We start from the raw sequence: 13,739 nt of genomic DNA, 5'->3' as shown, positions 1-13,739 counted from the left end.
GTCTTGAGCAGAGCTTTTGCATTCAGATGGGTGGTTCTTCCATCTTTTGTAGAAGTTTCATTAGGTGCAGACAAGGCAAATTGAAGGCTGGGCTTTAGTTTAAAACACAATAAAGAGATGGCTACAGAAGGGAAGACTCGTGATGCCAAATGAGGCCATGAGTGCCAGCATAGTTACCAGAAGCTGTCTCTATAGGCAGAGAGGAAGGACTGTGTGATGGTTAAAGATAGGAGGCTGCGACCTGCAAGATCTCAGCAGTTTCCTGCTCTGCCACAAACTTCTTGTATGACTTGGTAATTACTTAATCTCCAAGTTCCTCCTGTGCTTTTAAAGAAAATAGAGGAAGATGGAGATAAAGCTTCCTTACCATACTGGACTGTCCAGGTATCGAGTCAGTGGGAGGAGAGATTCATAACTCAGATAGTCAAAGCTGCCTTAGCAGCCAAGTCCCTGAGCCAGTAAATGAAAAACTAAAACTCTTAGAACTGATAAATTCATGTAGGAAACATCCTTACCAGCCCCCTTTGAGAGAACTAAGCCAGTGAATCTCTGAAGCTCAAGCAGGTTACCCACTTCTCAACAGAGAGGACAAACAATGGAGTTGCATCTGATCCAGGCAGCAATTCACTTTGCAGACCCACAAGCATTCCATTTTTCCACAAATGCTAACTTCCCAGAAATGCTTGCAGTGACTTAAGCAATGCAGCTTCCCAGAAATGGGATAATCCCCTTTGATCTGTAATAGCTGAGGAAAAACTGCTCTGAAATGACCATAGCACTTGGTGTGAGCACTTCCCTCACTGGCTGGACAGGAGCTGCAGATAAAAGGTTGTCCTTGCTGTCTCCTCAGAGGACCTCACCCAGGACTCACTGTGCTGAACTGGGAGGGTATAAAGGCCAGGGCAGAGTGAGGGCTGGGATGTAGGGTGGGAGACACCTTGGTTGCAGTTTTCTGTGGCGTAAGAGGTTGTCCTGTCATGAAATCCACACTGGCATTGCTGTGGTGGGAACAAGAGCTGGGCCCATGGTGCAGATGGTCTCTCCCCCTTCCTGGCTGAATTCTGAAAGAATCCCACGGAGCTGGGATCCTCCTGGGGAAGGTGGCTTGTAATTTTAGAGTAAGTCTCACCAGTTTCTCCAGGGAGCTGCCCAGAAATTTCTGGCCTGGGGCTGTTGCTTGCTGCTGTTACTGTGGAAGAGGAGCTGGTGCAGGTACAGGCTCGAGGCTGAGTTTGGCTGTCCCTGCCCAAAGCAGAGGTGCAAGCAGGGTTTGGGGGGTCAGGTGTTGTGTCTGTAAGCTGGGGTGAGTTGCTGGCACAGCTCAGGTGGGCAGCCCTCCCTGACATGCCAGCTCTCCCTCTAACTCCCACCTCGGCATCCCTTCAACAGCAAGAGCACACGGACATCCTGCGCAGCCTCCGCTTCACCCTGGCCTTTGTGCACTACGTGATGGAGATTGCAGCCCTGAAGGGCAGCTCCAGTGAGATGGGCACCTCAGTGACCTCTGAGTACCAGCTCCAGGAGAGTGTGGTGGCCGACCAGATCAGCCTGCTGAGCCGGGAGTGGAGGTAAGGACGGGCAGAGCTGCCCAGCTCCTCTGTCACTCCCTCCCTCCCCACATATCCTTGGGTAGCAGCAGTGCCTGGGGACACTGACTGCTGTCCCAGCCACCTGTCTGCATTGCAGTGTGCTTCCTTTGCAGCTATGCAGAGCAGCTCGTGCTGTACCTGAAAGTGGCAGAGCTCCTGTCCTCGGGGCTGCAGATGGCCATAGAGCAGATCAAAGCTGGCAAGCTGTGCCTCTCCTCCACTGTCAAGCAAGGTAAGGGGCCCTGGGCTCACAGTGCAACTCACCTGGAATGGAAGCATCACAGAGGGGTGGAGGGGGTGGAGTGAGCGTGAACCCCCCGCTGGTATGGGGGGTCATTTGTGATTGTCCCTTGGCACACTCAGATCTTCTTTATTCATGCTGAGAACGTTCCTCTCTTCATATTGACTTTCTGTCTCAAGAGCTCTGTGAGAATCTTCAGCACTAATTAGTGAGGGGGGATGTATCTTATCTGATTCCTCATATCTGTCTCAGGTGCTTATTTGTACCTGACGTAAGCCCAGCTTAATTACACAGTGCATGTCCTAGGAAGTGCTTACTTGGCAAATTAAGACCTGTCCTGGCAGTGATGATTTTTCAAGTGAAACAAAAACACAGGAAGTGAAGTACTGGTAATGCCAGAGTCACTTCTTTGTTGGTGTTACAGCCTTAAATCTGCATCCGACTGGCTCTGGTGAGAGCTGGCTGTGATTTGGTGATTAGAAAAAATAATTTTAAAACTCTCACTGTAATGTTCCTGAGGGAGCTTTTTGAAGCACTTGAAGTACTTGACCCACCAGCCACCTTCCCCAAGAGCTGAGACTCTTAAAGTATTTGTGCTGCCTTGGGATGGGGTGTAAAAAAATGGAAGTTAAATATGATGAGCACACATATGTTGTAGCAAGCAGTGTGGAGGAAGATACACCAGGTTTAGCTGCACATCTTCCCCAAGTTCAGACTAACAGGAAGGTTGTCATAACCCAAATAAATCACTCCTTTTCAGAGCAGATTGCAGCTTCTAGATATGTAGTGTAATTTGCCCTTCAGTGTGTAGGAATTGGGCAAGGCTGGCTTGTCTTGTTTCATGCAGTGTGGGGATTAGCAAATGTGCAATGTAGGAGTTAGTACTCATCAGATGTTGGTGGGAGTTTGTGTTCAGTACTCTGTGTAGATCATGCCATGCAGCCAGGGAGACTCAGCCTGTGGCACCACTTGCTGTTTTGGATTGTTATTTAATCCCTCAGAATCATATTTGATTCCTGATTCTCTGCCGTGGTTCAGGGGGAGGAGGTGGCATTTCTCAGGCATCCGTGTTTTTTCTTTCTGGGACAGCAGAGTCCCAGGAGAGATTCCCTTGCTTAGTCAGTGCTGCTCATCCACACTGTGCTACCACATGGGAGTCACGTACTCCCTCACAGCGTGTCATCACCCATCAAGTAGCAGAAGCTCCGTATCTGCTGCTTCTGGTGGTGCGTGAGACATCCTGGGTGGTGCAAACTGCTCCCTGCCTCGTGACAGCTGAAGGAAACAAAAATAGACCTGGCCTCAGGTGAACCAGACGAGTGTAGGTGTTGCCATGTGCAGGCTTGGAACTGGTGAAGGTGACAGAGGAAAGGGAAAGGACCCTCTTGGTGCAAGACTTTCCTGCCAGTCTCTTGGCTTTAACGTAACCCTGTTGTCTCTCAGTTAATCACTTGAGGTCCTGCATGTGGAGATGGGGAGGCACAGGGAGAGCTGGAAGTAGTGCCTAAAGCATTTCTTTCCTTTCCTCTAGTTGTGAAGAAGCTGAATGAGCTTTATAAATCCAGTGTATCGTCCTGCCACTGCCTCAATGTGAGACTCCAGAGGTTCTTCTTGGACAAACAGAAGCTCATGGATCGGATCAACAGCATCACTGCAGAGAAGCTCATCTTCAGCTACGCTGTGCAAATGGTACAAACCACACCGTGCCTGGGGACAGGGTCAGCACGGACCACTGTTGGGCATTATGGATCCTGCTGGTGGCCTTTGCAGGGGGTTCCCTCGTGATGCTGTGTGCAGCCTCTGGAGGCTGGGCAAGGGGGGTGTTCTCCCAGCTGAGGGACCATACTGGGAAAGCTGGGTGTGCTCTGGGAGTAACCTCTCGCTGCTGGGTTGTTGCCTGCAGGTGCAGTCTGCAGCCCTGGATGAGATGTTCCACCACAGAGAGGACTGTGCACAGAGGTACCACAAGGCTCTGCTGCTGATGGAGGGGCTCCTGAACATCATCACTGAACAGGGAGACATAGAAAACATCAGTAAATGTGAGTGCTCAATTACTTTTTTTTCCTCCAACTAGAACATGTGGGTTTTTTTAGCTGCATGGATCAGACATTTTAGTTGCCAGCGTCCTTTTTTTTTTTTTGGCTACATCTTGGTGGACATAGCAGAGATCTCTTGGCTTGTTACAGCTCCTTATAGCCTGGCTTCCTGCTTTTCCAGCAGGAAAACTGTTACAAGTGCAGGTCCCTGTTCTGAGCCCTATTTTGGGAGCTTCCCATGCAGAACGATTGCCAGTGCTTTGTTGGAACTTTTGATGTGTGAAAGAACTCGCTGAAGGAAGTGGTTTGGCAACAGCAGGGGCCTGGGTTTGGTTCCCAGCCGGAACCACCCTTCTGATTGCACAGAGCCCTTGGGAACGTGAAGCTGCAGCGGCTGCCGGGCAGGGATGTCCGGTCGGCACAGCCAGGGCTCCTTCCAGCACATCTTTGAGTCAGGACTGCCCTCCTGCCTGGTTCCCCAGGCCTGGCTGAGAAAGCAGCAGACACGTATTTTTCTCATCAGCAAGTGCTGTAGCAGTGAAAGCTGAGCTCTTACCTGTGTGCTCCCGTTGGGCTTCCCCTCCCTGGAGGTGGCTGCTCCGAGCTGTCCCGTCTCTCCTGCTCTCCCTGTGTCCTGAGGGGTGTTACTCTGCACTGCCCCAGGCTCCACAGCACTGCACTCCATGTGCAGGGGAAAGGACTCACCTCGCTGCTCTGAGCACACTTTCCCTGCCCTTATGGCTGGGGTTTAATCACCTCTGTCATCTGTCCCTGTGGGAGGCGGGCACAGGGGACAGGGATAGCTGGGATTGTCTGTGGGAGCAGCTTGGCTCGGCCTGGGCTCTGCTCCACCACAGCCATCCCAGCCCACCTGCAGCAGCCCCAGTGGTGTCCCTGTGGCTGCAGGGGGAGGCCACAGCTGGCAGCCCTTGTGTCCCTCCCCTCTGCTGCTCCCCCACCGCCTGCCTCGGGCCTCGTCCAGGGCGCTGGAGCTGCGTGGAGGCAGAGCGCTGGGATGGGTAATGAGAGGAGAGACTTCTGGCTCACAGGCAATCAGTCTGTTAATTATCACCAACTTCCACAGCTGACACGAGGCTCACTGAAGGAGAGCAAAGGGAAATGGGCAGGTGGTGTGTGGTACTGGAGGGGAAGTGAATAGGGAATACTAGGTAGTTTCTATTGTACTGTTTCTTACCAAACCTAAATCACATCTTTTGATCCAGAGATACTGTTAATGCATCTAATAGATTTCTTTTCCCACTTGTTATCCTGATATTCCCTGTTTTACCACTTGCTATCCTGATATTACCTGTTTTGCCATGTTTCAGCTTCCTCATTGAGCTGTTCTCTGGTAGGCAGAAGTAGGTGTGCATTTCATTTTAGATCTCAGGTATATGATTACGTATTTCTGAAACATAAAATGATGAACCTAGAAACACAGCAAGTTTTCCTGTGAGAGGCATGAATTCCACCAGACATTTAGCTCCTGAAAGAGTCTTGGGCTCAGATGATGAGAACCCATCTCTCAGTGTAAGCCTTGGCAAATGGCATTGGAGACCCTGAGTCATGTTGCCTGCTGGCAAAAACCGCTCCAATAACTGGAAGTAAATAAATTGTTCCTGGCAGATGGTGGTTCTTTATAACATCTTGATACCTCTGTCAGAGCTGCTGCCTCCCAGCTTTCACTGTTGGATCTCTTGGCTGTTCAACGCTTCGACCTGTCCCTTCCCAGCAGGATGTTTGTGGTCAGGTCTTCACTGGCCTAATTGCAACCTGGTAGCAATTCTCAAAGTGCTGCCTAGATTTGCTGAAATTCTGCTGCTTGTTTTTCGTTTTTTGTTCAATCTCCAGCATGGCTTGGTGGTCTTTATTTTGCAAGAAAGATGAGAAGTTCATTGCTGTTGTTTCTTGCCCCCAGGTAAGCTGTGCATCGAGCGCAGGCTGTCGGCGCTGCTGTCGGGGTTCTGTGCCTGATTTCAGTGGTGGTGTTCCTCACACACCTCGCCCCAGCTGATTGCTTTGTTCCCAACAGCCTGCTGCTGTGCTGGGAAACAACTGTGGCAGTAGGAGACCTGGAGGATGAACTGCTCACTGTTTTGTATTTGGACGTTTTGGGAAGTTGTTCCACAGACTCGGATTCCTTTGTGGGGACGTGTGGCGGCAGCAAGCACAAATAATTCCCTGCCCGAGGGCCTGGGCGAAGACATGGCCAATGTGGGAAGGTCTCCCTCGTTGTCAGAGGGGATGAAAGATAGAAGTCTGCTTCTTCCCAGCTCGCTGAAGGATAAGACTGCTGCCTACCCCTCTTGCTTAAGAACAGGGTATTCCAGTGCTGTGTCCATTGCAGGCAATGGATGTGCTGAAACTGCTGGCTTCAGTTAATGTTGGAGGGTGTCATTCAGAAATAAAGGCCAGTTTGTGTACTTCCCCCTTCCCAGCTGAGAGCCAGGCATCTTCAAGCTTCCTGGCAACCGGAGGCTCCCCTCCATTCTCTCCTTTGTCCCTTCTCATTGTGTTCATGCCTTGGAGTGCTTCCTGCATGGCAGAGAGGAGGGAGTCGGCTCCTCCCGCCTGAGCGTCACCGAAGGAGCTCCCACCTCCACAGACTTGCTGAGCGAGGCAGAGGACGTGCTGCTGCTGCTGGGAAGCAAATCCCATGGCTGCTGTGTGGGCTCCCTCTCTGCCTGCCTGGATGGGCGACCGACACAGGGAAAGGGACTGTGCACGACAGAAAGCGCGACGCTCCTGTGTTCTTAAGAAGCCAAAATGAATCCGTTCCTCCCTTGGTCCCCAAGCCCAGTGGGATCAATGTGAAAGACTCCTGGCTGTTGAGCTCGTCCCTACCAGGAGGAAGCACTGGCGCTGTCCTGCTTTCAGCTGTTGGCTCAATAACCCCTTCCTGGAGCCCCCCCAGACTGAAAACACTAGCTTTGTGAATCAAAGGAGCACTTTACACACTATGGGAACTTCGAGAAGTTGACTTTGCATCACACAACAACCCAGGAACACCACGACTGTTAGGAATGCTGTTCTTTTTATTCCTTTCCTTGCTTCCTGGTTGTTTTATTGCACTACGTGTGTGCGCATATTAATATGTATTCCTGAGAGTGAATATATATTGATATTGATATGGTTTGTGTGTAACTGTACGTATTTAACTGTACTGTATCTCGTGAGTGTGAGGCAAAGAGCACTGCAGAGTCTGTGCTGTTCCTCCTCCTCACCAGGCAAAGCTGACTTGCAGTCTGGCAGTACCAAGATTTGTTTTGTTTTTTATTTAAATGTTCTTTTAAGGACAGTCGATACAAAGCTCCGTGCTTTTTAAGAGCTGAAGAACAGGCGTTAAGATCCCACACACTTACACTTGGAAATGCGTTTTTTTTAAGAAGTTTTATTTGCTGCTTCGTTGTTGTTGGGGTTTTTTTTTTTATAAAGAAATCTTGTAGCGTTCAGTTTTATGTTCAGCATTTCTTTCAAGGAGACTCTGCAGCCAAATGAGACTGTGGGTGTGAGTGGCTCGAGTTCTGGTTGAGGCTTCGGGTGCTGTGAGCATGTGTGTGAGAGGAGAGCTGCCTGCCTCCCCTCTGTCTGTGAGAGCATGAGTGTGTCAGACCTGAGTCGTGGCAGTATTTTGTTAGAGCTGGGCAGAAAAGTATCTTTGAAAGCAACTCGAAACCTCAGGCTTAGTTTTTGGGGATCTAAAACATATTTTTGCACACGGTGGTTAGGTCCTCGTTGCTTTTTTTTCCCCCTCTCCATGTTGGCACGTTCATTGTGATACTTTGCAAGGGTTTCAGGAGCAACTTCATTGTTTTTGGAGCTGGCGCCGTGTTTGGCAACACGGGGTGTTTCTGTTTGCAGAGCAGAAATGCCAGTAAAGAAATTTTAAAATATTTCCAATTGCAACACGGGTGTTTCTGTTCACAGAGCAGAAATGCCAAGAAAGAAATTTTTAAAAATATTTCCAATTGCCCCGACCAGGGAAGTTTTTGAGTGTAGCTTTCACAAATGCTTCAGTATTTGGCCGCTGTGACCCCGTACGTCCACAGTCTGCTGCTTCTGTGGCCGTTTGTGCTTGTGCCTGGGAAAAAAAAGAGAAAGGAAAGAAGACAAGACAAAACCAACCAACCAACCAACCCTCCCCAGCCTGTGGACAGAAACGCCGAGGAGACCCAGACTGCTGCTGAAAGGCTTTGGCCAGATCTGCAAAGGGCTGCGCTGCCCGCGGGAGCACCGGGAGGCAGCGCCGAGCCAGGACTGACTCTGCAATACCAACTCCTGCTGCACACCCCAGACCCTCCTGGCAAAGCCCCCAGGGGCTCCCTGCCAGGGAGAGGCACATCCCGGGATCCACGTCCCTGCCGTGCCCCAGTGACCCGTGTGTGTGTGTGTGTGGCAAGCTCAGCACTAACCTTCCAGCTGTACTTAATTACTTGAATGTATCAAAAAATTGTCCACATTCAATGTATACAAGTATATATTGCTCCAAAAAAAAAAAAATTGTGGTTTACAGACCTACAACCAATATATATGTATGTGTTTGTGTATATACATACAAGGCTGTGTGTGTGTATGTGTGTGCATGGGTAGAGATACACACACAAACACAAACGTGTATATATATGTTTTCTCTCAATACTTGAAACTTAGCCACTGTGCTTGAATTAAAAAAAAAAAAAAACACAAAACAAACAAACAAACAAAAAAAAAGACAAAAAACCCACACAAAATAACCCCCAAAATAGGGGAGATAAAAAAAAAAAAGAAAAAGAAAAACAGAAAAACAAATCCACCAGGTGATTTATTTTGCCATCACTTTAGTGACTTTCTTTTTTATCTAACTGCATGTAGCGTGAAACCAACTTTTTAGGTGAAAAATATTTATTGCTTTGTAGACAATAAGGTATGCAAAAAAAAAAAAAAAAAAGAGAAAGAAAACACCCCAAAAACCAACCCCCAACCATTGTTGAAGTTGCTAGTGTAGTCCACCTGCTATTGTCATGGCTTTGTTGCTGTTGCAGCGTTTGTGTCTGGCGTCTTTAATAGATTTCAAGAAACCTCAGTCTAATAAAACACGTACCTTCAGGTTTGTGAGAGCGTATGATGATGTTCTTTCTAAGGTAATGCTTGATACTTTGTCAACATTTTTTATTTGTGTTTTGTGTGACTTTTTTTTTTTTTTTTGGCTTTAAATTGTACAACACCAATTTAAGAAAATAAAATTGATTTGAAATTGTTAGTGGCCTGTTTCCAGTACTTCATATTTCCAGTTAGTGCAGTATCTGGGCGAGGTCTTTAATGTGTTTGGTTCTCCCAGCATTGACTTTTCAGGCAGAGGAAGGGCTGTTGCCCCCTTTTCACAGCAGGTGAAGGCTTGAGGCAGAAAATCCACCTTGCCTGAAGGTGCAGGCCTTTGAATTTGGAAAGCACCTTTCTGGGTGTTGCTTTATTAGTAATATTTATTACTTCCCACCCCTGTGCAGAGCACTCTGGACACAGGGGTGTTTGGTGGCCATGTGAAGGGTGAGAATGGAGTGTGGGTTTGGGGTGGTGGTTTTACAAGACCTAATAATTACTTATTATTTTAAACTCCATTAATAATTTTTAAAATTATTAGAGTCAGAAAGCTTGTTGCTGGAAAAGGGGCTTAAAGATGAAGTGTGAGTATTGTGGTAAGATTTGGGTATTTTTAATTATAATTAAATATTTTACTGAATTAAATATTTATTGTACTCACTGCAGTTTGTTATTTGAACAGAGCAGGCACATGGCTTAGTTTTCTCCTGCCCACTTAGCTCTGGAAAAAGTCACTGAAGGTGGGAGAAGGGACAGTGAGGATGGTGAGAGATTGGTTGCAGTCCCTGCTCTGTCTGGATCAGAATACTCCAGGATGAAAACCTAAGCCCTGCATCTGGGATGTGGGAGAGGTGCTGAATCAATTAGTCCAGTCCTTCTGCTTTCAAGATCCAAATACTGTAATTCCACCAAACACTTCCCAAAGCCCCCTTGCTGGACTGTGTGTTATTGTTGGCTGGGAGCATCTCCAGGGAGAGTCCTGCCCAGCAGCCCTGGTGTGACGTGGCATCGCCCCACACAGTTACTGGACGGTGTCGTGTTTTTGTAAGGAAAGACCTTATTTCAAAATCATAACTTACCCTGAGCTGGAATTGTTTTTTCTTGCTCTGCCCTGTTTATAACCTCTTGTTTCCTGCCCCTGCCTTTCCCACCCTGGGCAATCGCTCTGTGAGAACGGTCCTGCCTGGAAATGCAGGCTCCGGGCACTTGGTGACCCTGAGTCACCCAGGGACATCCGATCCCTTCTCCCTGGAGCAGCATCAGTGCTGGGGACAGCTCTGAGAACCTGCACTGCTGTGTGGTGAAGACGTGGTGGTACAACCTGGGCAAGACCCCACAGCAGCCCTTGGAAAGCTGGTCAGAGCTGAACAGTTACAAATGCTGGTGTTGGTAAAGTTTGACAGCTCAGCACGCTCAGGGTCTTTGCTTTCATGGGGGTTTGGTGGAGGGGTTTTGTTTTGGGGGTTTTTAACATGTAAAGCTCCCTTTTGTGGAAAAAATTTGTGTGTGCCTGTTCCCTGCAGCATGGGATTGTGGTAAAGAAAATATATGTATATGTGTGTATATATATACATGTGTGTATATATATGTGTGTGTGTACATACATGTGTATATATATACACTTAGATATATACACATACAGATACATACACATATAGATATTTACACATATAGATATATAACAGTTTCTGATGCTGAGGTTAAGGGAGAGGGTTTCTTTTGAAGCTGCCCATGAAGAATTCTGAAGGTTCAGGTGAAAACACTGTAGCCAAATGAAGGATGGAGCACTGTGTGTCACATGCCTGTGTGGATAGAGAATACTCTGCTGAATCCGTAGGACTCTGTCACAGGCAGCAGAGCAAAGGGGGAAAGTGCTGGCTGGGAAGACTTAAACAACAGAAATAAACAGGCTCTTGTGAAAGCCATGGGGCCTGAACAGTTCAAAAGCACCGGTGAAAATTGCACGACTTTCTAGATGTTGACTGTGACGTTATGCTGCTGTTGATTTTAGGAGAAAACAAACCCGAGCAATTCTTCCAGGGCATTTGGCTCCGTTCCTGTGTTTTATATTTAGTTGTTGGTAAGTACGTCAGTGAAAACATGCTCATTCAACTCTGAAAGATCAGAAGTGACTTGGTGACATCAAGGAAGTAGAAAGGAGTGGGTGTGTGTTGAACCACAGCAATACAAAGACCAAGTACCCTGCTTCCAGCTCTTGTAAGGCTTCATTTTGTGAGGAGTTAACTCCTTCCCAGCACATTCAAGCTCTGTGGCGTTCAGCCTGACATCCCTCCTCTGCAGTGGCACACTGGGGTGCTGAGCAGGGGAATGGCTGTGGAAGGTGTGATGGCTGAGGGAGGACAAGGGGCTGAGTGCAGGGAGACAACCCACCGCAGGGCAGGAATCGATGCTCTCCAAACACTAGCGGTTGGATTTATTTAACTTTATTACCATAAATGTAGCGCCGAGGATGGGTGCCATTCCCTGGGTGAGGAATGGCACGTAGTGCGGGGATACAAACTTCCCTGGGACATTGCTTTCTAAAAACAGCATTTTTAGGGACAATGGAGGCACAACCACCCCCCTCCTGGGAGCTGAAACCTGGCAAGGGATTTGAGTGCTTTCAGAAAACACGTTAAGCAGTGTATTTCTAAGACGGAGCTGACGCAAATGTCAAACACAGATTTCTTCCCTTACCGTGGACAGAGGGTAACTGAGTTCCCAAATATACACAATTATCCTTCATGATCCCTTGCTGAGACCCAGACACTACTGCTAGAGCTCCCTGGGAGTTGGACCCAGCCACCACTCACGTTGTAAAACATGCCTGTGTGTGTCCACAACATGGCTCAGATCCAAAGCTGTGGTGCAAGAAAAGTCAGCTCCCAAAAAACCATTCCAAAGTCCAGAGCATGAGGTAACACACTGCAGACCTGCAGCACGTGGGGTTTGTGTCTTCGGCTTCTTCTCAGCACCTGCTGTGTGTGAGTATTTCCTTACATCAGCACAGGGGTCATGAGTGCACTGTGGTGGGGAATTACAAGAGTGCTCAGGTTCCTGCTGCAGGTAACCTTGAAACACAAGTGAAATGGTGCTGAACTCCCAGTTCAGATCTTGTTCAGGCAGTCCAGTCACTTCCAAGTGGGAAAGGACTGGCCTGTGTTACACTGGGAACACCTGGTGGAGGAAAGAACACTTGACTTGGTCCCAAACAGGAACATTCTCCACAGCTGAAAGAGTTTTCACCGCTTTTCCTTTGTATTCTCCTGTGTGCTTGTTTCCAGCTAACGGCCCGATATGGAACTGCAGACTAAGGTGCTCCTCGTCCCTTGCAGTGCAGCTTGTCTCCAGTTCCCAACAGAGAGGTAAATGTCTTTTAATTACAACATGTGGTATCTCCTGAACTTCTAGTGCTGTGCAGCAAAGCCTCATTAAAGATCAGTTTAGCAGACTTTTTCTTACCTCTAACTGAAAACGACTGGAAGAAAGTGTCCTTCAAAACACGATGTTCCCTCAGAGCTTTTTGTATTGCTTTAAAACAATATTTCTCAGTGAATTTAAGGCAATCCCTCTTGAAATAAATATGTCATTTCTCAAAGGAGGCCTTGGGGAGGAGGATGAGAAGGTTGCTGGGGTAACACTGTCACAGCAGAGCAGGAACAGGCTGCTCTGCCGGCCGGAGGGGACAGCCTGGAGTGTCCCCGGGCTGGGAGGAGTGGGAGCCACGCCAGAGGTGCCCTGACGGGGAGCAGCCATGGAGCCAAGGCTGTGGATGCTCCCAGGACAAGGCAGGAGGCGGCCGTTCGCGTTGCCAGAGCCCCATCTGCAGGCGGCCGCACAGTTTGGAGTGAGGAGTGACACCGACATCGCTATGAAAATTAAATTAGCTGCCTCAAAACATGACCGTGCCCGATCCCCCGTCCTGCAGCCGTTCTGCTCCCCGTTCGACAAAGGTTGTCTGTGAGCCCCCAGATGCACTGGGTCGTTCCTAGAGAGCTTTGACAAGGCTGATTCCATGGCTCCCACAGAACACTCCGGCAGCTCTGGCAACTCACTTCAATTTCTCCTTGCCTTTGGTGGCAAGATAAAAGAGATAAATTATATAGAGACGCTTAAAGATAAAATAGAAAAATTATACAGAGACGCTTAAAGATAAAATAGAAAAATTATATAGAGACGCTTAAAGATAAAATAGATAAGTTAAAAAGCAAGAGGCAGGATACACCATGGCAAGTTGAGAGCACAGCCCATGCTGCCTGTTTTGAAGCTTCTTGGCTACTCTTGGAACAGGTAAGGAGCTGGGATACCAAAGCTTTTTCCCTCATGGAATATCCATGTAAGTCTTTCTCTTGTCCCATCACTGGTTTTTGTATCATCTGGGGTCTTCTTCCCTCTCCCAGATTTAACTGAAATGAGCCAAATTCAGAAATCAGGGCAGGGGAGGAGGAAGAAGCAATGTGGTGGACAGGCAGCACGATTGCATAAGCTCCACTTCCTAAGGAAATGAGGCAAAAAAAGATTCAGACACCCTGGTTGCAGTGATAGAGGAATTTGTATTCCCGTTTCCCTTGGCAGCAGGGCTGTGCTGTGACAGGCCGTCTATTATCACTTCTCCAAACAACATGCAGCTGGGACCCTGTGATAAATCTTCCCTTTGCCCCCACGCCGCTCCTGAAATATCTCACAAGTGTCAGTTCAAAAAAAAAAAAAAAAAGGACGTGCTGCATTTCTTCCCATTATTAGCCGAAATAACAAGCTGTGTTTGATAATCCGGCCTGCTTGGAAGCGCCAGCCCTT

General features: G+C 48.2%; 1 protein-coding gene across 8 annotated transcripts in view; it reads left to right on the top strand.

The window, feature by feature from the left end:
- Window positions 1-8,783, top strand: part of ULK1 (unc-51 like autophagy activating kinase 1) — a 94,571-nt gene extending 85,788 nt beyond the window's left edge. For all 8 annotated transcript variants that reach the window (XM_017815412.1, XM_017815410.1, XM_017815406.1 and 5 more), the window contains 5 exons: window positions 1,390-1,568; window positions 1,703-1,821; window positions 3,362-3,519; window positions 3,734-3,869; window positions 5,785-8,783. In XM_017815412.1, coding sequence (XP_017670901.1) covers window positions 1,390-1,568; window positions 1,703-1,821; window positions 3,362-3,519; window positions 3,734-3,869; window positions 5,785-5,840 — 648 coding nt within the window. In that variant the 3' untranslated portion in view covers window positions 5,841-8,783. The remainder of the gene's footprint in view (window positions 1-1,389; window positions 1,569-1,702; window positions 1,822-3,361; window positions 3,520-3,733; window positions 3,870-5,784) is intronic.
- Window positions 8,784-13,739: the final 4,956 nt, after the last annotated feature.

Source organism: Lepidothrix coronata, unplaced genomic scaffold (assembly GCF_001604755.1).
Source record: "Lepidothrix coronata isolate B3197 unplaced genomic scaffold, Lepidothrix_coronata-1.0 Scaffold51, whole genome shotgun sequence".
NCBI lineage: Eukaryota > Metazoa > Chordata > Aves > Passeriformes > Pipridae > Lepidothrix > Lepidothrix coronata.
Note: the sequence above shows the minus strand (reverse complement) of the source record. Positions and strands in the feature narration are given on the sequence as shown.